This window comes from Momordica charantia, assembly GCF_013281855.1.
Source record: "Momordica charantia cultivar OHB3-1 chromosome 5 unlocalized genomic scaffold, Mcharantia_2.0 BLBB01000005.1, whole genome shotgun sequence".
Taxonomy (NCBI): Eukaryota; Viridiplantae; Streptophyta; class Magnoliopsida; order Cucurbitales; family Cucurbitaceae; genus Momordica; species Momordica charantia.
Genome location: NW_028275163.1, coordinates 4,875,530 through 4,901,935, shown reverse-complemented (window position 1 = coordinate 4,901,935; position 26,406 = coordinate 4,875,530). Strand labels below are relative to the sequence as shown.

The window sequence follows — 26,406 nt, the reverse complement described above, 5'->3', positions numbered from 1 at the left end:
TTAACAATATCACGTCACTTTATAACTATTTTGAAATTTTAAAGATAACATAGACACCAATTGCCCAATAAAAAGTTATTCATCAACTAATAATCAATTATAAATTATTCCTTGAAGTAAATTTTCATTATTTATTAAATTGTTAATAACCAACATTAATTGGTATAAATTTTCATTCTTGATTAAATTGTTAATAACCATTATTATATTGATGTAAAACATCGAGTTTATTTTATCTCTAAATATTAACATATTCTTTTTATATAAAGATAACATATTTTATAAAATTTTCTTAATCCAATATATGAATCATTTGGACATGTTGTTACTGTTGTTCATATTTAGAGATTGAATAATATAAATATAATATAGTATTTAAATTTATTGGATGTATAAAATGCAATTGTTTGAGTACATATCCATCTGAGTCAATGCTTGTTTGTCTTCTTTATCCAAATTCAAATGCCTTTCACAACTTCCTCTTTAGACCAGATAGACTCAAATGTCATTTTCCAACAAATGCCCTTTTAATATTTGGTTTGTCTCGATACAAGTGCCCTTTTAAGATTTAGTAACTATTGAGAGAAATCTTGATAAAAATATATCCTTCGTATTATTAATTTCTGAGGAGTGAATACATATATATACAAGTGGAACACAATAACAAAAAATTCTAAATTAATAACTCACCAATCCTAATACTCCCCTCGAGATGGAGTACAAATGTTTACAAAACCCATCTTGGACAATAAAGTGAATAAAGGAGTAGAAGGAAGAGCCTCGGTGAAAACAAACGACAATCCAAACTCGATGTATTTGGTTCGCTCATAAAAAGTCGAATTCGATGTAATATGAACTGCGGCGAATAGGCAGGAACTTGCAGATCAGTCAACAAGTAAGAACTCAACCTTAGCAGAAGACTGAAATATATAGTGAGGGAGCAGATTTAAAGTAACGCAACACCCCAAGAAAATATTTGAGAGACCCCAAATCTCACCGGTGATGATAAGAACTTCTCCCTTGACGAGGAATCGGGACTGGAGGAGAATATCCCAAAGGCAAATTCATATATACCTCCTCAAGTAAGTCACCATGGAGAAAAGCATTGTTTACCTCCAATTGGAAAAGTGGCCAATTAGAAGAAACAACAATAGTGAGAAGAACCCGAACAGTAACAAGCTTGGCAACAGGAGAGAAAGTTTCAATAAAATCCAAGCCTTTAGCAACCTAATCGAATAGTAGAAAGATGGCCAAGCCTAGCATGCCATAGGGAGGTGGACGGCTGAGAAGTAGTAGCCCCACATACTTGCTGGATCCAAGGCGTCTAAAATATATAGACCATCATGAAGTTTACCCTTGTCAATCATCCTCAAAGTGGACCTTTCCTGGATTCAGTAGAGAATGAAACACATAAGGATGCATATGATGTTAAGGCACTAATGGACTGAAGGTTATATTTGAATTCTGGAACAAATAATACGTGTTGAAGAAGTATGGAATCAAATAAACGGTGCCAGCAATGGCACTGGGAATGAGAGACTCAAAAAGTGTTCGATCAAAACAAATGTGTATGGAAGCGTCAGAATCAAGGAGCCACGATCCTTCAAGTCCAACCAAATTTCACGTGCTGAATCTGTAAAAATCAAGCTCGCAGAAATTGGTTTTGAAACTGAATTTAAGATGCAGGAAATAACAACATGATTGTTGAAAGTTCCATCGATGAAACCAATCTTGTTCTTGATCGATAATCCAATAATCATAGAACGACTCCAAGACACATAATTATCATCTACCAGAACCAGATTAGATGTGTCGTTGTGATGGAGAAAGTAAGGACTTGAAGAAGAACTCCCGGATAAAGAGGTAACGACAGGTGCCAATGGTGTTGGATCCATTGAAGGATCAATGGGGTAGAATCCATGAGAAAATGAGTGCGGAGAAAAATTCTCAAAGAAAGTGGAAGAAATTGGTTATCGCTCTGATACCATATCGAGAGAAATCTTGATAAAAAAATATCCTTCGTATTATTGATTTCTGAAGAGTGAATACATATATATACTACAATAACAGAAAATCTGAATTAATAACTAACGAATCCTGATAGTAACAGAAGGGTGTAATTGTCATTTTCATAAACATGGTATGTAATAAATATGAAAGAGGAATCGTAAAAAGACTCCATATTACCAATCATCGTCAAATGAGCTCGGAACATTGAGAACCATTTTACCAAACCCCACGAATTAAAATGTCTATCTCAAAGTTTGAATGGACACCCAACGCAAATCTTTAGAATTAGAAGTGTATTTTGTTTATTTTCTTATTTTGGTGTAAATCTCATTATTTGTCATTTAATTTTCAAAACGTCTATTCTAATATGTGAATTTTAAAATAACAATTATTTTGGTTCCTATCTTTATTTTGTCCTTAATTGTTTATTATATAAATGATATAGTTTCAAATATGCATTGGTGGTGTCCTACAAAGGTATGTATTGAAGGTACCTAAGTTGGATAAAACGAGTGTGGGACGAGTAAATATTAGGTAGCAAAATAATAGTAAATATTCAAAGTGATTCTTTTTTCTTTTTAAATTTAGAGATTAAAAATAGATATTTTGAAAGTGAATACACGAAAGCGATTTTTTTTCTTTCTTTTAGGTTAGGATACTATAAAAGAATAAATCTCAAATTGACATATACCTCAAATTGAGAGGTTGTGAGTTCGAATACCCCCAACATGTTCCATTAAAAAAAAAAATGCATTTGGACATCCAAAAAAATCCAAAATGACACTTACATATGATGGGTTTTTCTTCATACCCATGGGCCTTGGGTTGGACAAATTTTAGGCTTTTCTAGTTTCTAACATTCTACTCTTCATTTCCTTTTTTAGTTTCTATAATTTCACTTGACTAATCAAATAAGGACCCGTCAGAACTAAAGAAATAAAAAAAAGAGGTAACAGGATCAAACTTACCGTTTTTAAAATATGTTACTAATTTATTGAGGATTGTCATGGGGAGATAAAAAGAGAAGAGACCAAACGACGGGAGGCTGAAAGGAACCCGAGAAGAAAGCACGAGCCAGGAAAGGGGGCCGGCACCCGACAATTCTAGCCAGCTCCCGGCCAACCAGGCCTCGATACCGAGACCTTCTCTGCACTGAGCAGTTCTCGACCCACCGGCCGAGAACTATAACGGTCCATCCGACCGTTTAACAGTTACACCCTTATTAACTCGCCTTGATTCTCAATTCGAAACATCCTATTCTCTGCACTCGACTTCTGATACTAATTTAAGCATCAGAGCCCGTGTAGCTTGTCCTAATTTCAATCTGTCTTGCACGTCACGTTGATCCGTCGATCTATTTTTGTATTTAGAGGACTGGTACACATTTGACGAAATCTCGAGAAACCAAATCTCTACGTCAACACTCGTATAGTATACTTAATGTACTTAAATTAACAACAGGAGAGTTACCTAGTTATATATGGAGTTTGGTTGATATTATCAATTATGCTATTTAAAAAAAATGGAAATCGTCATTTTTGGCTAGTGGTGATATTCTATGTACAAATACCTGACCCTTATTACTCTCAATTACCCATTAATTCTTTATAAAAAAAATTACCCATTAATTGACAGCCCAATTCATTACGGGATGGCCAATATAATAAATAATTCAGAAAAAAAAGGGACCTGATTTATAATGGATATGACTGCTACTCTCATTGTCAATTAATTTTGAGATAGAACCTATTAATATTAATAACAATTCCATTAAGGAAAATAACATCGAAAAATAAATTTTCCCAAAGAAAAAAACATCGAAAAATAATTGTGTTTTTTTTTAAACCATAAAAACAATTATGTATTTTTCCTGTTCTGGATGGAGTTTATATTTTTACATTTAATTTACATTCATTGAATGTTGTTTGTTTCTTTTCTTTTTTTTTAGTCTGATTTAAATATATATATATATATATATATATATATATATATAAATTATGGCCCATGAATTATTATCACAATGTATAATTACATTTATATTAAAAAAAAAATTGTAATCATAGATGCAAAACTAAGAGAACTAATAATTGCTCGTATTACATCATTAATGAAACTCATTATTTTGTTCATAAATCTGTAATAATAGCAATCACTATGGTGGGCAATAATGAAAGAGTTCTTAACAAAGCTTTATAATCTCAAATCTTAAACTAGTTTTAGATAACGTGAATGTAAATTTGAAGTGGAAATTTGTAAAATAAATGATATTTCAATGAATAATGGTAATATGAGGTTGTTAGTCTAGATTTAGAACTTAAAATTGCATGTCACAAGAATATAACGAATTGAACAAGATGTCAAATTATCTATTGAAGCATTATTTACCACGGAATTATGAAATCAAATCGAAATGGGAATGTTATTTCTTTAATCTTGTTTAGTAGAAATTTTATGGAATTGAAATTATTGATATAGTTTACTAAAATTATTTGGAATTTGAATAGAAACTAGACATTACAATTACTATAATACATTTTTATTATTTCTAACTTATTATAAATACAGTAACTAAATATATGATAAATACATTAACTAAATAGTATACGTTAAATTAAATTTAAGTTATTACTATTTTACTGATGGTAATATATCTTAACAATTTTTTTGATATTAATAAATAATTAATAACTAAAATAAAATTACATCAACTAAAAACATATTAATATATTTTTATTCAACAGTTAATATAAACTTTTATTAGATTTTATTTTTATAATAGGTGGAAAACAGAAAACATGAAACGGTCACTAAATAGACCTTACTTTACCGATACTGTAATATTCTATAAAAAAAAAAAAAAAGAAAAATCTCTTTTTTTCCTCTAGAAAATAATTGTAATAAATTTAGAGGAGGGGATTGTAATGGAAGGGGATGGCAGAATCATTGAATGAGGGGAGAAGTATACACTGACGGCGGAAACCTAGTGCCACCTGTCCCCGGCGGCGCCGGCTCTGCCTGAGGTGTCGGTGATTTAAGTCTATTTCTCTTATTGTAATAGCGCCGCCGCCGCCGTCGCCGGTGACGGCCGCCCCCCGCCATTCTGAGAAACTAAACAGAACTGGGCCTCCTGCAGACCTCCCTTAATTTCGCTCTCATCGCATTCAATGTGTACTGTAAATTTTTACATTCTTTTATTTTACAAATTAGACAATGCTCTCTATTTCAAATTAAGAAAAAAAATTTATACAAAATTCAAATAAGGGATTGTAGATTTAAACCCATAACTTATATATGCAACATGTTTAATTGTTGTTTTGACTATGATAAATGTTGTATTTCATGAGGGAATTGTTACCTTGTGAGAAACACTTTGTAATATAATTTTAACTTTGACTTATCGTGATCGAGAAATCATCATTTTTGCTTTGGTCTAACTTTTAAATTTATTGGTTTAAAATGCTAATTTGGTTTTGTACTTTCAACTTTAGTTCATATTAGTCAATAAACTTACAAAAGGTTCGTTTTGGTCCATTTTTTTGTCCCTATTTTCAAAAACTTTTTAATATAAAATTATAATTATATTTCAAGAAATATATTTATGTCATGTCATGTTGAAATTTTGATTAAAAAATAAAATTAAGAGACCACAATGGTTACTTTTTAAAAATGCAGGAACTAACTAAAACGAATATTTTGAAAGAAGTTGAAATTATAGGGATCAAAATGAATATTTTAAAAGTATATAGACGAAAACGAACCAAATTAATATTTTAACTAAATTTATTCGTTAAATTATCTTCTTTCTTTATCATGCTGGATTAGTCACATTAGAGTAGTCAACGTATATTATGCAACTTTTACCTTAGTCAAGATTCTCTTTAAATATTGTACTTAAAAATGTAGGTTATCTTTAAATAATCAAAAAATATTCTCATGTACGTGTTCACAATAATATATTACAAATAAAGAGGTTCGGTAAGAAATCCATGAGCACGAAATTTGAGCCTTTGAAATTTTAATGGTCTATTTGTACCTTCATTTATTTAGGACTCAATATTTATTGAAATCAGTAGATTCTTTTCAAAATTTAACCTATGAATATTTAGAAATGACAAAGATTATATCCATTAAAGTTGGTGAGATTGAGGAAAAATATTATAAAATTATGTATACTTATTTGATTAATAATTATTTTTTTATATTCATGAATATCGAATCGAACTTGTACACATGGCTAAACACATAGAAATTGTTTTGATTAATAATTATATATATATTGGTAGCTAATTTAGAATAAACACGTTGAAACAATATTTTCTTAAAGCCATTCTCTAAAATTCTTAGCAAACAAAATCTCTTAACCAATATATTATTTGTTCTTTCTAAAATAGGAACTATTATTAAGGGTCGCTTGGCTCACCATTCATTTCTTCATTTTAAAAATAAACAGAAATGAAATTTTCTGTCAAAAATAAATAAAATTTAAAATAATTATTAAATGAATTTGTTTGTCCGTATTCCAATGTTCAATGAATCTATTTGTTAGTTTTTCATTGATATTTTTTTAAGAGGTAACAAATTAATTTACGCAACATAAAATCATATGAGACAAATGAATAAGGTTTCCCATGATATTGAAAACAAAACAAAACGCACTTGACTAGATATGAGATTATTATTAATATGAAAAATATTTGTAAAATCTAATTATTTGATCAAATATAATAATAATACACCAATAAATTAGAATTAGCATGGTAGAAAATAAAGTCCTAATCAGTCAATTTCTTTTTTTATTATTATTTTTTTGGTACAACTTTTAATTATTTTTTAAATATGTATAAATGAATATTTGAACTTGAGATTGAATTTCTTGTATGACTTGAGTCTTCCATGTAACTTAATTGAATCTCAATCCATAATTCAATACGTTGAATATCTTTTTTAGCACAATAAATACTAGATTCTGTGATCCATTTTAATGTTGAACTTTCAACGTTAGAAAAAAAAATACTTTCAACAAGAGATTGAACTTTCGAATATCTAAACCCGCAATCCATTTTAAGGTCGGCAATAAAATACTTAAAAAAATAGCATAGAATAAAAAATATATTTATATATATAGGATTCAATTTAAAATTTTACAAAAATGTGTAAATTAAACCTATACAATCAAATGAGACGAACAAAAGTCACTCTTGGCAAAAATTAATCATACTTTTATAAATACATATTATTTTATGTCCTTAGGGTAATTTGTCAAGATTTTTTTAATCTTAAATAAAATTGCAATTATCCTATATTATTTTTTTAATACAACATTTGAGGTAGGAAGATTCAAACTTTCGACTTTTTGGTTAGTACTCACAACCTCTTAGTTGAAAATATATGTGAATTACTGTTGAGTTATATTTGACACCATCCTATATTCTTCGAAGTTTTATTGTTGTTTTTTTTTTAAATTAAAATTTATCGTACGAGGAATTTAAGGAGCCAAAATGATTGAAGAGGTAATAATACCAGCAAAATGGCTTTCATAAAATGATAATGGGAGTATTTGATTGTTTTGAGTTCACTCTCTTAAGTATATTTTTATAAATAAAATGTTTAGATATTTCAACCACCTTTATAGAAAATATTTAAAAGTGAAAATGATGGTGTGCTAAAGGGAATTCACATTCTTCAGTTACGTAACCTTTTAACAAACATACAATTAGCATGTCAAGTAAGAATTAAAGTAGACAACATTATCCAATAACGATTAATTCTATGGTTTGTTTTACATTTTTTAAAATTATTTTTACATTCTCACAATTTCTTAATCATGCTTTTCACACTTTCTAAATATATATTCCAACTATTAGTCAAAATTCTTAAAGATAAACAAGTTTTGAAAACTATTTTATTTTAGTTTCTAAAATTCAGCAAAGATTTTGAAAATGGTTTTTAAAATAGATAACCATACAAATATATCTATCTATCTATATGTCTGTGCGTGTGGGTAGAAAATAAAATGGTTATCCACCAGTTGATTTTATAATTTCACCCAAATAATTTAGGGATGTATTGGGTCTAAAATAGAATATTGTAATGTCGGCCCATGTCTAGTATGTCCTGACATTTGTGTGCGATCTGGCTGCACCATCGACTAGTTCTGAACTACTTGGAATAGCGTAGACTATCCTTACAGACCAACACGAGTCATTACTCCAAGTCAAGTATGTTTAACTTTGGAGTTCTTACGATTGATCTACCGAAAAGGAATGTATACCTTGTTAGTATAGGTAGTAACTATTATTTCTTTTAAGTCTTTTTCTTAACCATGCTTTCATAATCTCAGGATCACTCTTATTCGGATGTGGTATCAGTTCATTTTCATACACCCGTCCTCTCTATTCGGATGTCGCAGGTATAAAGGGAAGAAAAGTATTTATCGAATCATTGCAATTGATGTTCGATCCCTAAGAGAAAGGAGGGATCATCGTAGAGTGGATTTTTCTTATCCGATAAAGCACAAACCGTAGGTCATAGAAGGGCAAAAATAATAATAGTAATAATAAGTAGTTTAACGACCTTTTCGTTTTTTTTTTATTAAGTTTAAAAACATTACCATCACTCATTTATTCTTTTTATTCTGTTGTACTGTTTTTATATATATTTTCAAAATTGAAGCCAAATCTTGAGAACTAAAAATAATAGTTTCAATTATTTTTGTTTTTGAAATTGTGCTATGAAAATATGTCTTTTAAAGAGATGGAAAACTTATTAACGAAATTGTAAAAAAATAAGCATAATTTTGAAAAACAGAAGATTAATAATGAAATGGTTATGAAACAAGTCTAACTAATTTTTTTTCTTTCCAAACTCTTATTTAAAAATGAAAAAAAAAAAAAACAAACTTACACTCACCCCATTAATTTTCATTTTTCTATTATTTCTTTTTGGATTATTCGAATTCCATCATTTTCAATCTCACTTCTTTAATCAAGATTCATTTTCCTTCCTTTCAACTTCCAAACCTAAATCATTACTCTCTTTTTTTTTTGGGATTATGGTAACAAGATTAACATATCATCCTAAAAAAAGAAAAAAATTCACCTCCAATCATTTAATTTCACTTAATTTAATAGTTTAATATAAGTCTACAACTTTACTACTAATTTAACGAGTAAATTCTTTAAAAAAAAAATCATGATGAGCAATGATGCTAGATTAGGTGAGCTATGATTGCATCTGAATTCATGCTAATAACATCACTCCCATCAACACTTTTTGAAACTATAACTCTTTAATCCTACGCTGAATTTATTTTCATTAATGATTAAATTTGATACGTGATAAATTTTAATTTAGTTATAAAAGAAGTTGTTATTTTTATCCTTCTATTTTTAATTATATCTTATTTCTTTTCATTACAATTTTAACATGATTTTCACTCCCTCGATTTTTTAACATGCAATTATAAATTTATATTAAAGATTTTTATTGCATAAAAATATGTGTCTAATTTTTGTAAATAAAAATTTAGATGTTCACCTTTAAAATACAGAAACTAAAACAACAGATTTTGTTTAAAGTAATGGAACTAAAATAAAATGTAAAATATAAAAACCAAAAGTAACAGAGTGTGTGTGTGTGTCTATATATATATATTTTGGTTGTCCCTATCTAATAGAGGGTTTAATTGTGAACATAGTACATAAGGACATCTCATGACTGGTGTGAAGTGAATGCATTGATAATTTGTTTTTTAGGCAGAAAGAAAAAAATAATAAAAGAAAAAGACAAAACAAAGGGATAAAGGTTACCATCACTAATGTCATCTTAGCTTATCCATCTGTTACACCTTTTGCCTTTTTTCAAAAGGCCTCACTATTTTCCTGTCAAGGGTATTTTAGAGATACGCTTAAATATCATCTTGGTATTTAAATTTTAAAATTACATATTTTAAACCTCATTACTATTTTGTTTTCTATTTTTTTTTTTAATATTTATACTTATGAATATTACCTCTTTTTATTTTGTTATCTACTTTTTTTTTAATTAAGAAAAAAAAGGAATAGCTTTAAAAATTTGCTAAGAATTTAAATATATTTTAGAGAAAGATTAAAAATGTACCAAAACAATTCAAGCTAAAATTACCAAATGCTTTAATTTTTTTTAGCTTTAAAATTGATTCGTACCTTTCTTTTACCGGGGTTTTTTTTTAATATTGTTCTAAATGAAACTTATTTTAAAAATATAGTTGTTTAATTAAAAATATTAAAAATATTGTAGGTTTTGAAACTTATTTTAAAAATATTGTACTTTTAAAAAACAGAAGGTTGGTTGTCTCTGGTCGTCTCTTCAAGAGACGACCATGTGGGATGGTCATCTCTTAAAGAGACGACCAGAGACAACCAACCTTCTGTTTTTTAAAAGTACAATATTTTTAAAATAAGTTTCAAAACCTACAATATTTTTAATATTTTTAATTAAACAACTATATTTTTAAAATAAGTTTCATTTAGAACAATATTAAAAAAACCCTTATTTTACCTATTAACAAATATTAATTATATTAGACCTAGGAATGTTGGTTAAGACAAGTATTAAATAATGAGTCAACTTTAGGTGGTAAAGTAAGAGCAAATACCGGATTGATCTTTTGAAGTTGATTTGAACATAGCTCAACTGCTTATGACATATATGATCGACTAAAATGTCCTAAGTTCATAAATCATCGCTCTTACATGTTGTTAAATTATATAAAAAAAAAAAGATAGAATATTTGAAAGGGCTAATGGGAGAATTACACAAATTATAAAAAGGTTCAATTTTTTTTCATTATATATATGCTTGTAAGAGGAAAGATATTTACATCCTAATAAATATACTTATTATATCTATGCTAAATTACATTTTAGTCCATATACTAATTTAAACATGCTGTAAATTTTATTCCAATTCTTTGAATGGACAATGCTAAACCCATAGATTCTAATTGGATAATGTTTATTTTTTCAAAGATCCAAAATTACAAAAAAAAAAAAAAGAAAAAAATTCCTTAGTATATTAGATTTCAGTTACTTTTTAATTACAGTAGAAAAATCTAGTAAATTACAATAATTTTTTTTATAAGAAAATTACAATAAATTTTTGAAATCGTGAGAATTGAATCAAAATCAAAATAAATACATAAAAAAGAACATAGTAATTTAACCACATTTCTACTCTAGTTTTTTTTTTTTTTAGAATATTAGAATATTCCAATTTCATGTAAAATTTATCAAAAAAAAAAAAAAGAATCTTAAAAGCATTGAAAAGGACAATCCTAAGACGAAAAAATCATTTTTTATTTCTCTTTTGTTTTTAATGAGGGGGCAAAATGAAAAAAAAAAAAAAAACCCTAAAATAAAATAGTAAACCAAAATTTAAATTTTATGTGATAAATTTCTTTTGGTGGTGCTGGTGCACAATGGACTCCTAAGTCCTACATTAATGCAGTATAATGAAAATGTGAATTTTATTTTTTATATTTTTTCTAAAAAAATAGTGCGAAAAGTTAATTAAATCATAATTACAGTCTATGTAATTGGCCACCTTTGCATTTTAATCCATTTTCTTTCAATTTTCTTTTTTATTTTAGTCCCTATATTTTTTATTTTATAAATATTTTAATCTCATTCCTCCTATTTTCTGTTATCATATCTTTCAGTCGTTGTTTTTTAAGCAAATTTTTATTTGAATGTATTATATTTTAAAATCAATATAAAACAATATTTACAAACACTTTTCAAAATTAAGTTAAATATAAATTTAATCATCAAATTTTAAAAAGTTTGGAAACATATCGTGGATGTAAAATGCCTATTAAATAAATTTTTGGCTTGGTTGTCATGATATGGTAAACAACTAAATCATGGTAGGTTGGCTGAGTAATCATAGCACACTATGTGATCAATATTTCATGAGAATTATAATTGGATTATTTGTTAGTTTTCGTAATATTTATGACAATTTTTTTTTATCACGAAAATGATCAAATCTCGATCATGAAGATCGGACTTCTAATACCAACTTATGAAGAACCTGCAAAACAGAGTGTCACTCAAGTCAGTACATTATCTGATCTATACTAGATAGAGAATAGGTAGGGATCTCTATTTTTAGAGGTGAGCTCCTGACATGGTTTATGACATCGCTCTAACAACTCTCTGACCGCTCGAGAATTGCGGCGCCTTATCAGCGAACGTATATGTTGCCTTTGTGCCTACATGTGCTTTTTAAGGTCGGCTCGTCTTTAACGAAGGTCGGGCGAAGGTTAAATATGGCTCGACTCAATTTTTACTGCCAAGTTGCCTAAAGTTATTCGAAGAAAAATACTCATATGAATCTTCTCTTCATTAAGGTGATTGATGAACTTTAATGTAGACATGTGGCGGGTGATAATTCGCCTCCGACAGGTTTAAGCACATAAGACATATTTTACATGAATGAAGTATTGGGAGGAAACAGAACATAATTAGATCAAATTTAGAGAAAAATTGGACTCAAATTGATTGATGAGGAGTACGAGGAGATAGCGTTGAGAAGTTGATACTATGCGTGTCAACCTTCTTTATAGAACCTCAACACTGTCGCAATTTTCTTATAAAAAGAAGAGTTTGTTTGCGCTACGAGGGAGGGATTTTTTAGTGTTTTTTTTAGTTTGTATGTATGTATGTATATATATATGTATGTATGTATGTATATATATATATATATATATATATATATATATATATATATATTGGCCAATTTGGAGAGCAATGAACCACTAGAAAGTTAAGAAAAGAGATTTTCAAATGATCAAAGTCATGAAGATTATTTTGAGGACGGATTGACACGACGAACTTGCTTTCTGCTCGTTTCCTTTTATTTTTCTAGTTTTGTTATGAAACTTTCTTTGTAACTTTATTGCTATACGTTGAAGGTAAGTAGCTAAACTTATTTGTCTTAGTATTAATGCAGCCATTGAACTTTATGAATTGATTCTTTTAATCGATAGAGTTTGAATATTCTATTTATGTTTATTTAGGTTTAATACTTTAATCTAGTTAGAAGTCTTTCTAGAGCTTGTTAAAAGACCTATTCATTAAAATCCTTACTTGTTTTTTTAAACTAAACAGAAAATAATGGTTTCTTAATTAATAAGAAGAATTAAATTGTAATCACTTAGATTTGGTAAGAAATAATATAAATAAATCAAAAATAAAATGTTGTTTTTTTTATATATTTTATACTAGAAATTTTATAGAATAAGGGTCAGAAACTTATAAATCTTATTTACTAAACCTTAGAAATGAGACCTATAACAACCACTGGAATACATTATAAACACATTAACTAAATAAATATTGTGGAATATTATAATATTATTATAAAATTAAAACAGCTACAATTTTAGTAAACAATTTAATCCTGATGGAAAAAGACAAAAAGAAAAAAAAAAAAAAAAAAAGAGGAAAAAGGGGATAACGTGGCAGTAAAAGAGAGCAAGCAGTGAAATTGGGTTGCTACGCCAATCGTCCTTCTTACAGCTACACACCTACATAGCTGTGGGTCCCACCTCCTTCCTCTTCTTCCTATCGCTTTGCCTTTCTTTTCTTTTCTTTTCCTTTTTTTTCTACTTATTTATTTCTCCTTCCACAGACGGAGAAACAGAGAGAAAATGAGATCAGTGTGAATCCGAGACATGGTCGGACTCGGACTGAGTGTAATCTTAGAAACTCGGAAACTCGGCGGCGCCATCACTGAGTCAACCCGTCAGGTCATTGACAAATCTACCCTCAACGTCCTCATGAACCAGAACCACAACCATCACCGGAACCGGAACCGCCGTGACTGTTTTCTCGACCGCTGCTTTCTCTGCCGCCAGAAACTCCTCCCCGGAAAAGACATCTACATGTACGAGTAAGTAATATTTAATTATTCTATTTTATATTTTTCAACCAATTATATGGATTGGGTTGGGTTAATCATTTCTATTTTCTGAGGTATTACTATTAATTAAGTTCATTTTTCAACTTATTTGATTAAAAATATCTGAGTATTTCCTAATTTCAAATTTTAGATTTAATCCTAATTTATTCTTGATATAATTAAGAGAGAAAATGATGTTATAGTAAATTACTATTAGTAATCAATCTATACAAATTCAAAATGTGGTAAGAAATATAGTTTTAAAATTCTCTTGGAGGTATAACAACTTCAAATTAAAAATAAAATATAAATTTTTTAAAACTATTTTTTTAGTTCAAAATTTGAAAATATTTTTAAAAAATACAGAAAACAAAAAAACAGAAACAACAACCAACAAATAAAATCTTTTATACATATTTAAAAAGGAAAAAGAAAAAAAAATAAATTAAAGTAGTGATTTTGCAGAGGAGACAAGGGTTTCTGCAGCGTGGAGTGCCGCTGCCGGCAGATTTTCATGGACGAAGAAGAAGCCATGCTGGACGCCGGAAACTGCTCCTTCGCCGCCGTCAAACCACAAACCGCCGCCGCACCGCCCCCGTCTTCTTCTTCTTCTTCCTCCTCTCCTCCGCCTTCCCGCCGCCACCGTAAAGCCGCCAGAAACCACGCCGGACCTTTTGCGGCCTTCTGATATCAAAATCAAATAATACATGTTTTTTTTTCGTCTTTTTTTTTTTTTGGTTTTGATTTCTGAATATCAAACTGGAAAAAAAAGGGGTTGGGGTGTTTTTTAAGATTTAATAAGGAAAAAAGAAAAAAAAAAGCTTTCATAGACACAGAGACAGATGGTAGACTGTCAGATAATTGGTTTTTTTTTTTTTTTGGTTTAGTAGTACTAATCTTTAATTATGAAAGCCAAAGCCAAAGGCATGTGTTTTTAGAAAATTAATTTTACTTTGCTTCCCAAAATCCAGCATAGGACAATTGTATTAAATTATTAATGCCAGTTAAAAATGAAAGCTAATGTCTAAATTGAAATCTGATCATATGTTAATACTTTTTGAAAATATAGTCCATTCTTTTCTCTTTTTTTTTATAATTATTTTGCAAAGATTTAATTTCATGCAAATTTGTATTTTCTGTTGTTTTGTTACTGCTTTTATTTTCAAGCTTCTTATAAATTGTGGGTTTTAATATCTGATAATAAGAAAACTATATTATTTTTCTTTGTAAATGTAGTTCATGTTGAAAAACATTAATGTCAATTTTAACGACTGATTTTTTGCTTGTTTAAATAATGTTAATAAGGGAGAAATTTTTTTTTGTGATATTAAAGAGAGCAAGAATGTCTCTGGTGGAAGAAGGCTATTTTTCAAATTTTAAATTTAAACTTTTCATATTTTTTTGAATGTAGCAATTTAATTAGTTTTAACTTTTAAGGTTAATTGTATGTGTCACTTGATGTTACATGTACTTCTTATGATAATTTAATTAGATATTTAGCATCAAGAGTAAATTTGATACAATTATTAAAGTGCAAATATTAGAATTGGAGAAATGAAAGTAACTTTAAAATGGGTAAAATACATATATTAATATTTTTGTTAAACCTAATCGCTTTTAAAAATAATGTTTATTTAGATCTGGAATAATTATTTGCTTTTAGAGAGATACCTATTGTTTTGAATAATTAAAGTAGTTAATTATGGGGAAAGAAATTGTACATCTGTGAAGGGTGATTTCCACGAGACCATATCAAATTTTAGTATTTTAAATACTGCGTCTATTTAATTTCTTAAATAAAAATAAATAAATCACATCTCGAACTTTGAATTGTATTAATCTTTAGTTCATACAATTAAACACTATAATTTATACATAAATGGATAAAGCACTGGAGAATATTAGATTTCAGTGAATGATTAGGCAAGTAATCACGCGGGCTTAACAGTAAATTTCTTGTAAATCTCTCGATAATTCTTCTAACTAGTTTCTAAATTATTACACCCCATCTAAATTTCATTAAATAAACTGGTATTAAACTGTTAATAGCGAACACTGAAAACATAATTCAAAATATAAAGTCATATTTAAAAATTTAAAACTAAAGAGATACAGTATTTAAAATACATTAACAAAAAATATATAATTTAACTTTATAAAACATTTAGTAAATATTCAACCATAACTGTCCAAAGTAGTTCTGGAAAGAAAAAAAATAAAAGTTGTATTTTAGGACATTCTTCTCAAATAAGATGTACGAAGATTGATTTTTACGAGCGGAAAAGACAAAATAAATATATAAAGAAAAGAAAATAGATTCAAAATAGTACAAAGTTTGAACACTCTTTGGAAGTTGTTTCTAAGACTAGTTTACAGCTTTTCAACCTTTTTCTAAAAATAGTAAAAAAAAAGTATTTGATCAACTGTTTTTTTAATTGTTTTTTTTTTTCTAAATTCCTAATTCTTTTCACAAGTGACCAGCTAGAAACCAACTATTATTTCTAGGTTAAATATAATGTCTGGCTATTTCTTCAATTTGGTTCTTTTATCTTTTAAAAGTTCTAATTTCATAGGTAATAAAATTAAGTCCTTGTCACAATACTCAAAAAAAAATAATAATAAATAAATAAATAACCTTGTCACAAAATGTTAAAATTAATAACAAAATGATAATGGAACATCAAAATCCACTTTGATTAATTGAATTAAACAATACTAAAATAGATCTCATAAAATAAAAAACTTCTCAATCTACGGTCTACCTGACATAATATGGTATACTAATAATGATCACCAAGTACATAAAAATTACTAATTAATGATTGTTCAGCCTCATTGAAAAAAAGTCGATAAAGATTAAGACAACACCAAGGAACTAAAACATACAAGTCCCATTTCATAACTATTTTGTTCTTTTATTTTTTGTCTTTAAAAATTATACCTGATTTCTCCCCATTTCTTTTTCTATGTTTTTCACTTCCTTAGAAACATATCAAAATCTTTTACCAAATTCCAAAAACAAAAACAAATTTTAAAAATTTACTTTACTTTTTTTATTTTCAAAATTTAGCTTAGATTTTGAAAATATCTATAAAAAAATACTTACCACCTCACTAAGCCAATCTTGTATTTACGACCCCTAAATGTTACTTTAATAACTAAGAAAGAGATTAAAAAAAAAAAAGATGTTAGGACAAAATTTGATCCTGACCGAGGAGCTAAGTATTATCCTATTTAAAAATTAATAACTAAAACAATGAATCAACTTACCACAAAGTGTAAATAGTATCTCTAGGCTGAATTAAAAAGAAAAAACGAAATGATCATCCAACAAAGTCATATTTAGCAATCATCTTAACATTACAGCCCACACAACTCGACCATTATTTTCAAAAAGAAAGTAGCCAAACCAGAGGTCTGATTAAATTGTATAGGAGGGCAAATCATTATAATAATAAATAAAATGAATCAAGATTAATGAAGAATCGACAGAAATATTCTGCAGAATCTCATTTCTCTATTACCAGAGAGAGAGATCTTCAACTCAACCTTGATTTAGAAACCATACAAAAATCCCCCCTTTATCTTGTACTGCAATGGTGTTTCAGAATGGTGCATTTTCTCTTCTATAGCTGATCAACTTCCATGGCATAATTCAGAGCCAGCAGAAAAAAATTGTTAACCACCATAAACTCATCCCTTCAGACATAATGACAACATTTTCAAGTGGCACGGCATTTTTGGTTTGAAGCTTCAGGCCCTGCAACCTTCTGTTTAACCTTTTGAGACATTATGTAAATGGAACATTGAATTTCCTGTTTCATTAATCTACTCCCGAGTGATATATTAGATATAAATTATAATACGAAAAATGCAACACCCAAGTGATTTACATGCTGGGAGACTAGATTATACAGACAAGAGAACGTGTCATAGCATCATAATCACAGACTCGCTATAATTGTTGGTGGCATTCTTTGTTGGGGGGGGGGGGGGGAGGGGGGTTGTGATCAACCAGATTTGAAAAGTAAAACTGCTTTCTGATCCAGGTAGAAGTAAACAAAATGGTTTGTCTCGTGTGTCACGTAGGAACCTGAAACAGAAACCAGAAAATCGAATCATCTGTGATATTCATTTAGTTCTGGAAAAAGAACCAGCACAAAAAGCACCCTGAATAGAGCTCAATAATCGTGAACAGGACAATGCACTGCAACATTCTTAGAGATAAGGGAGTGTTTTTTTTTTGGAATTTTCCAAATTATTGGTCTGGAGCCGGCAACTAGAACTAATGGTCCTTTTCATCTACTAACACAATAACTACTAGGGCTTGTAGTTTTTATGGCTACAAATGCTTTAAGAGCAATTAAATCCACTCAGAAAAAAATGAAAAGACTAAATGGATCACTACCACCACAGGGTTCCTTCAAGGTTTGGGATGGATGGCCATATAAAGGGGAAATGTTGGCACTATGAGGTAGTGGAAACCACGCTAATCCAATGATTACTCGTTCACACACTACCCACATACATTCTAACTTAAACTTAACTCATTTTTACTTTGAAAGTTTTAAATTAGCAGAGCTCTCTGTCTGTGAGATCCATACCTTTTATTATTTGCTGATAAGAATCGTTTATTTCACTACTAGCACGAAGAAAAGAAGCAAAAGAGAAAAAAAAGTTGCAGATCGTCTCCCTGAATCTCTTCAAGCAAATATTTACCAAGAACCAACATTTGATGCTTGAATTTAACATGAAACAGGATATTTTTATTGTTACTATTCACTGTGCGGACAGAATCATACAGATTTGAGATTAAGTCATGTTCAACAAACATTGCAAAACAGACAATATCACGATGAAGTCAGCTAGATGGCTAGGTGCCTAACCACATTGCAAAATGAAAATAAAAGCAATAATTCTTCGCTTGAATTATTACTAACAAAACTAAATCAAATTCCACAAACACGCTTCAGCCCAATATTCTATATTTTTCTTTGAAAGAAACTGAAAATGGGAAAATTTGAACGCAAAATGAGTATTTTAAACCAATTGGTCTTTTGCCCCAATGGAACACTCAGCCCAATATTCAACTTGCATAGTCCCAAACAATCCCATCTCACTATGTTAGTTGGTTTCATCATCAAACTCTGGGGGGAGCCCCCACCCCCCGGTTGTCAACATAGCCAAACAATCCATCCACTTGAATTCCCTTACGCTGATCTGATTGATGTAGCTGAGAATTAGCTAGCAGATTCAAAATAGAGTAGGGCGGTGGACCAAAGGGAGTCAAAATTCTCCAATAGAGGCAGTTACCTACTGATGCAAGAACATAAATTTCATGTACAAACACATCTGGGCTAAAACTGCCTATGCAGACAAATCTCGCTCCTGCTAAATGCCGGAGCCCGAAAGAAGAGTCAAGCTAATGGTGTCAGAATCCCCAAAAAGAACCCAGAAAACAAAAACAATCAAATCCAGATCTCCATTTACATATATTGAAGTAGCAGAATCTTTTGTAAGAGACCAAAGCAACAGAAATTTATTGAGATTGAGCGAAAATCAAAAAGGAAGCTAGAGATTCACAAAGAGAGTGAAATGGGTTACCAAAATTACGACCGACGATGCAATGCCAGGTGGGGCCATGCCTCTTATCGAACTCCCTCTTTATCTGCTCCGCGACGTCCTTCTCGACGGCATACTTCTCAAAAGCCTAAACAACAAGAAACGAAACAGAAACAGAAACAGATTGTCCACCAAAATTACCTGTGGATTGATTGATTCGATAGAGATTGAAAAGAGGGAGAGAGAGAAGCACTAACGGCTATGGCAATGTCAACAGCCTCCTTCTGCATGTCCCCGAACATATCGGCGCTCTTGATGACGACTTTCCGGGCGAGGGGTGGCGCGGAGGAGGGTTTGCGATCCTCAGATTCGGGTTTCACCATTAGAGATGCAGGATTGGTTCTCTTGGCGTCTTGATTCATGTTGTTTGTGAAGATTTTGGGAATATATTTTGGGGGGCGAAGCAACAGATAGAAGTAGGGAGACGAATTGCTCTCGCCCTCAGCCACTATCACTCTGCGTTTCTTCTATAAGATTCCCCACGCCCAGTGATCGCTCCCCCCCTCGAATCCTTTCTTTTTTTCTTTTTTAATTTTTTTATTTTTCTTTCTTTTATTTTTCTCATAATTTTCGACAAACATTTTATATTTTGTATATTTTAGTTAGAGATACGTGTCTTAGTAAAGCATGCAGTGAAATGGTACAAGATCGATCAACATATATTTTTTATACATTATCATTAAACTTTTGACAAGTAAAAGAGATAAATGCTAACTAGTACTAATTATTTTTCATCAAACAAGTGGGTGGGTCGCATCGACGAAGTCGACATTGAAGCATGTCTTGTATATCCAAAACTTGATTTCATTTCGAACGATGGAGGAGATGAGTGGTAGATAAGACTTATTTGGTAACGTTTTTGTTTTTTGTTTTTTGTTTATCGTTTTTAATTTTTTACAAATATAAGTGTTTGGTAACCATTCATATTTTTCTTTTTCTTATTTTTTTAAGAAATGTTTCGAAATTGTGAAAAAATTTTAGAAAAAGAAAATTCAAATTTTTTTGTTCATGCTTTTTTGCTTTTTCCAAGACATATATAACAGTATTATTTTATCATTCTTGACTTAATCAATGAGATTTTCTTTTAATTTCTCCACCAAATTTCTTATAAATTCACAAAATTTTCTCTCTTTAAGTGACTTAATTTATCTAAAATTCTACTAATTCATTGTGTATCATGTCATGCAAACTTTTAATGCATCAATTTTAACATTAAAGAAATGTAGAATTGAAAAATGTCAAAACATAAAAAAAATTAAATAAAACCCTAAATAATGAAGACGACATGACAAACCATAAACTAAGTGTATGCCATTAGTTTCTGCTTAGTTATTTTTATTTGTCTATATATAGAGAATTGTGTAAAGTCTTTTTCAACTAAATTAATGAGAAGTTTCAGTTCCCAGTTCTCAGTCTACCTCTAATATGGTATCAGAAGAACACATTTCCTTACGCGTTATTTTCTCAGTCTTTTTCAACCGAGTGTTAAATCGGTTGCTTCTTCATCTCAAGCTTCTGCGTCGAATTCCAGGGCCCTGGATTCTCATGCAATGGCTATTTCTCAACCTGGTTTTGATATGGCTGCTCAATGCCAACAACTCATTCAACCCCTTCAATCGCAGTTGAACAATTCGAAGACCACTTCTGGTGATGATGCTTCGGCATCTTATATGGCAGGTAAACACTCTTCTATTTCTCCTACAACTAAAGCATGGATTCTTGACTCGGGCGCCTCTACACATATCTGTTGTTCAAAGTATCTTTTTATGTCACTCATATGGATTTCCCCACTGGTTGTGACTTTGCCGAATAAGACTAATTTCACAGCGGAGTTTGCTGGTTGTATTCGACTTTCAAAGGCTATTTCATTACATAATGTCTTCTACATCCCTGATTTTCACTTCAACCTCATTTCCGTCAGCTCATTAACCAGGGATTTCTCTACTTTCCGCATCGTATTTGCTAACAATTCTTGTCTTATCCTAGACAAGTGCACTTTGAGAACGATTGGCAAGGGTAACTTGCACAACGGACTCTATTTTCTTGAGGATTTGATTGCTTCAGATGATGTTGTTTCATTACCTCTTAGTTCTCATTCATCTCTTACTGTTAGTAAGCCGGCCTATGATGTGTGGCACAGAAGATTTGGGCATCCCTCTCATATCCATTTGAATGCTCTTCAAGATGTATTGTTTTTTTATTCTAGCGCTTGTAAAAAACTTTTATGTTCCATATGTCCTCTTGCCAAACAAAAGCATCTGTCATTTGATTCACATAATAATAAGTCTGCTACAGCTTTTGATTTGGTTCATGCTGACATTTTGGGCCCATTTGCTCAACCTACATATCATGGCCATCGCTATTTCCTTACTGTTGTTGATGATCACAGTAGATTTACATGGACATTTATGTTACGCAGTAAATCTAATGTTTTGAGTATTGTACCTCGATTTTTCACGTATGTTGAGATTCAATCTGGGTTGCATATCAAAGCTTTTAGATCAAACAATGCACCTGAGTTACTTTTTAAGGAGTTTTTTTTTAGAGAAAGAGGTAGTTATTCATCAGCTTTCTATGCTTAGTTCTTTTTATTTGTTTATACATAGAGAACTGTGTAAAGTCCTTTTCAACTGAATTAATGAGAAGTCTTGGTTCCCAGTTCTCATTATACCTCTAATAACTACATATTCTTTGAAGACATTTAATAACATTTTGAAATTTTATGAACTAATATGGAGTATTTTTAAATTTTGTACGTAAAAATGAACCTAAAAATTTTCCCCCTTAATTCCCTAGAGCTAGATTTGATAGCCATTTGATAAGATTTCCACCCATCATAAAAGTGACTGTGGATGACGATTTAAATGTTGTTCAACCATAGTTTAAGTGGACAATACCCTTTAATACCATCGTTTTTGTATATTCAACAAAAATTACATGCAAAATATATTGAAAAGTATTTTATGGAAAAAAAATTAAAATAAATTCGTGTGTTGTGATCATTTTGGAAAAAAAAAAAAAAGTGAAATCACTTTTTTTATAAATACTTTTGGATTAATTACTAATTTAGAGATATTGGATATGGGAGCATGGTTTGTTGGCTTACATGCAAAATTATTTAGACACCATTTTGAAATTGTACCCTCGTCCCGCCCAGTGCAACTTGCAATATGCTGATGATTGATGACTTTTATATATATATATATATATATATATATATTTATTTATTTTTCATTTTTCATTTTTCATTTTTCATTTTTCGAATAAAATAATTTTGAAAATTTATTTTTATTTAAAGTAAATAATCTTTTTTAAAATTTACTCGAAGTAAATTATTTAGACTTCTATATATACTATATGTTTATATTTTGAATCATATTTCATTTATTGGATTCAAATTCACCTATAAAATATAAAATAATGGCAACTTAGTTTTATTTTTAAAAAAATACTAAATATTTCAAGTTTTATTATTGTTTTTTTTGTTACATTTTGATATTTATTAATAATCAAAATTAGAGTTTCTTTTATTTGATTTGAAATCAAAATTTAAGTTTTGAAAGGTTTTTAATAATTTGTAATAAAACGTATTTTATAGAGAGGTTAATAAAACTTATGTATTATTCTTTATGAGTTACTATAAATACATCTCTAACTACGCTCTCAAAACACAACTCATTCAAATATACCTTCTACTTTCTCTATTTTGCTCTTTTAAGAACAATTGATCAAAAGAGGGGATTCTTTGTTGTGGAGCTTTGCTACAGAACAGTTGTTGTATCCTGGGGGGACATGCTAGAGAATAAATGCACCGTACTGGTGGTTAATAAAAAAAATATATTGAGTCTCTTTAAAGGGAGCGAGATACCCGCGCCTCAACCTAATTGATTACGTGTTTGCTTATCAATATTTACTCTATTTAACTATGTTATTTGTAATTCCCCATCATTTTCTATATTTATAGACATAATTCAACTATATTTTATTTTAAACCAACTAATATCAAATTATGAATATAATAACTTTTAATTAATATTTGTCTTACACGATCGAAACAAACTAATATCATACTCAATTATGTATTATGATTTTTTTAATATTTACCCAATTTTAATATTGATCATAAATGCACCTAAAATTACATTTGCGACATATTTCTTGCCCCTAAACTAGGATCAACTTCGACCATAAATTTTCAATTTGGATCCTAACTAATTCACCCATTAATTTTAATCAACCTCTCAAATTAAATATGACTAAGCCACAAAATCGACAATTAAATAACTTTGTCAAAACTTTCAAATTAAAAAAAATTATAGTGTCATTTTGTATGAATCCTATCAATTTCATATATCCAAATATATGCTTTATAATTCATTTGACACATATTGGTAATTTTTTTCTTTTTTAAATTTAACATGAAAGATTGCAAGACTCATCTAAATTTAAGGTGTTACTTAATGAAATTGAAAACTTAGGATAAAAATTGAGAAATATTGTCAAGTTTTAAGGTTAAATTTAATATTTTTCCATTACGTTTTCATAAAAAAATGCATTATATTTATATAATTTGTGCCTCTTCTTATATAAAATTATGTTTCTAATAGAGTCTAAGTAGTTTTAAATGACTAATATATATATATATATTATTTATTTATTTATTTATTTATTTTTTAACTCTTAGTTCTTTATTTACATATCTCTTTTGGTTTTTTTTTCCTTTAAATTTTTGTATGGTGCCTGTTTCGGTTAGGCATTCAACCCCATTTCAGTGCTGATCGGTAGTGTTATGCACCACCCCTCTCTACTACCCTTACAAAATAAATAAATAAATAAATAAATAAAAGTTCCATAGCTCACGATAATCCCTTAACTCAAATAAATAGTTAAGGACATGGAGGGGCTCTTTCAACTACTGCGAAATTCGATGGACAGTTCTAAATTTAGAATCAAATAACGTGAATGTTGTATTTTTTGGATTTTGACAAAATATTAAAATTGAAGTTTATCTTATATTGGAAATATACAAGTAAAGAAGTTATCCCACAATGTAATATGTGTTTAAGAAAAGTATTTCTAAAAATCAAATTGATTAAAAAGAGGTAATAAATTCTATTATTATGAGTGATTTTCACTAAAAATATTTTTAAAAATGCTTAAACTCAAACTTGCTCGCACCTCTGTTAAACTTTTTTCTTATTATCAGTAAATTTAGAGGTATGCCAAACTTATTAAAATAAAATATCGCATCAGCCTTTTTTTTCTCTCCAAACATTAAAAAAGAAAAGGCAAATATTTGCAATTATTGGCATCCACTTTTGCTGGAATCAAATTGATAAAAAGAAAAAATATATATATGAACGGTTTCAATATTTTTTGGAAAAAAAAATCTTAATTAATTAATAATAATACAAAAATTTGGCACGTTATGAATCTTAGACAGGAGACAAATGACGAATGATCTGACCTGACTTAAACGGGACGAATAAGGCAAATTGTGGTCGGGTCATGGTGGGGCCCACACAATTCTTTTATATTAATTAATCTATTATTTATTTTCTTGGGGCCTTTGAAGATCCAGAAATTTCTGATTTTTTTTTTCGAGGCTGAAGATCTAATAATTTCAAACGCGTAATCAAACCAAAGCGATATTGTTTTAATTCGAAAGTTTAAACTCCCATTACTCACATTTATTTTACTGAAAAAATTCAAAGCAAAACTTCGTTAATATTAAAAACATTAAATGATTTTTTTTTTATAAAAAACATATTTCATTAAGAAACAGGAACAATTTTGAGAGACCAGAATAGTCCGCCAATCCGAGATATTAAACTCCCAACAATTACTTTCCTCAAATTCAAGAGCCCTACGCTCAAGGGAGTGGAAACAACAATTGCTCTCTCTATCCGAAACATGAAACACCATAAGAATTCTTCAAACTCAAGATTTCGTTGATAATCCACGCAATGTCATTAAGATCTTCTTCTTCCCTACGTAACAACTTCACCACTTCAATTGAATCAGATTCTTCTAGGATTGGATAAGCCACTCCACGACGCAAATTCCATAAACCCTCCAAAAACATTAAAGGATTAATTGATTTACTAATGACCATATTATTTTTACTTTAAAGGTTATGCAAACTTATTAATATATTTTATTTCCTAATATACGTTTAAAAATGACTTAAACTCTATTTTTAGACTAAGAAAAGAAAAAAATTTGTGGCACGACACTCTTAAATAATATAGTCACATCATACAGGAGATTTTAAATGTTATATAAAGTATAAACGCAGAAATCTCAAATTTATAGAAATTTCAATAGATATATTAATTCATTTTGTAAAAATATTATATAAAAAGTGAAGTTGGATTTGAAATTTTGAAAGGAATGGTTCATCTTGTCCGTGGCCCCGTAGAGACGCGGTGTGCTTGGATTCCACTCGTTCTTCATCTTGTTTGTTGGTTGGTGGCGCAATCATCATCCCAAACGAGATTGATGTATTTCTAGAGAATCCCATGAGATCGATTTATTTTTAAAATATTAATTTCATTTTCGTAATTTCAGTTTTAGTTTATTTTAGTTTCGGGACTTTCAATTTTTGTTCATTTTAGTCGTAACCATTTTTTTGTTACAATTTTACTAAATCAGATTGAAATGACCATTTTTTTTCTTCAAAGTATAAGAATCAAAATGCACATTTACAAAGTACATAGACTAAGATGAATCAAAACTGAAAATCCATGATCAAAATATTATTTTAACCTAAATTTTATTTGAATTTGAATCTTATTAAGGGGTTAAAGTTCAATATAGGGCAAGTAAATT

At 29.3% G+C, this 26,406-nt stretch overlaps 2 protein-coding genes and 1 long non-coding RNA gene across 3 annotated transcripts; 1 reads left to right on the top strand and 2 right to left on the bottom strand.

Annotated features, from left to right (window-relative positions):
• The first annotated feature begins 13,581 nt into the window (after positions 1-13,581).
• On the top strand, positions 13,582-15,460 carry LOC148211184 (uncharacterized). The gene is made up of 2 exons (XM_088124231.1): positions 13,582-13,944; positions 14,419-15,460. Exons 1-2 carry the CDS (start codon positions 13,727-13,729, stop codon positions 14,639-14,641), a joined length of 441 nt encoding a protein of 146 aa, XP_087980357.1. The 5' UTR covers positions 13,582-13,726; the 3' UTR covers positions 14,642-15,460.
• Positions 15,461-17,764: 2,304 nt separating this feature from the next.
• LOC111009373 (Dynein light chain type 1 family protein) lies at positions 17,765-20,093 on the bottom strand. Its single transcript, XM_088124636.1, has 3 exons — positions 19,773-20,093; positions 19,558-19,663; positions 17,765-18,046 (listed from the first exon to the last, which is right to left on the bottom strand). The coding sequence occupies exons 1-3, from the start codon at positions 19,935-19,937 to the stop codon at positions 17,964-17,966; spliced, it is 354 nt and encodes a 117-aa protein (XP_087980762.1). The 5' UTR covers positions 19,938-20,093; the 3' UTR covers positions 17,765-17,963.
• On the bottom strand, positions 18,852-19,551 carry LOC148211183 (uncharacterized). The gene is made up of 2 exons (XR_015791081.1): positions 19,267-19,551; positions 18,852-19,173 (listed from the first exon to the last, which is right to left on the bottom strand). It is a non-coding gene; the product is annotated as an uncharacterized LOC148211183 (long non-coding RNA).
• Positions 20,094-26,406: the final 6,313 nt, after the last annotated feature.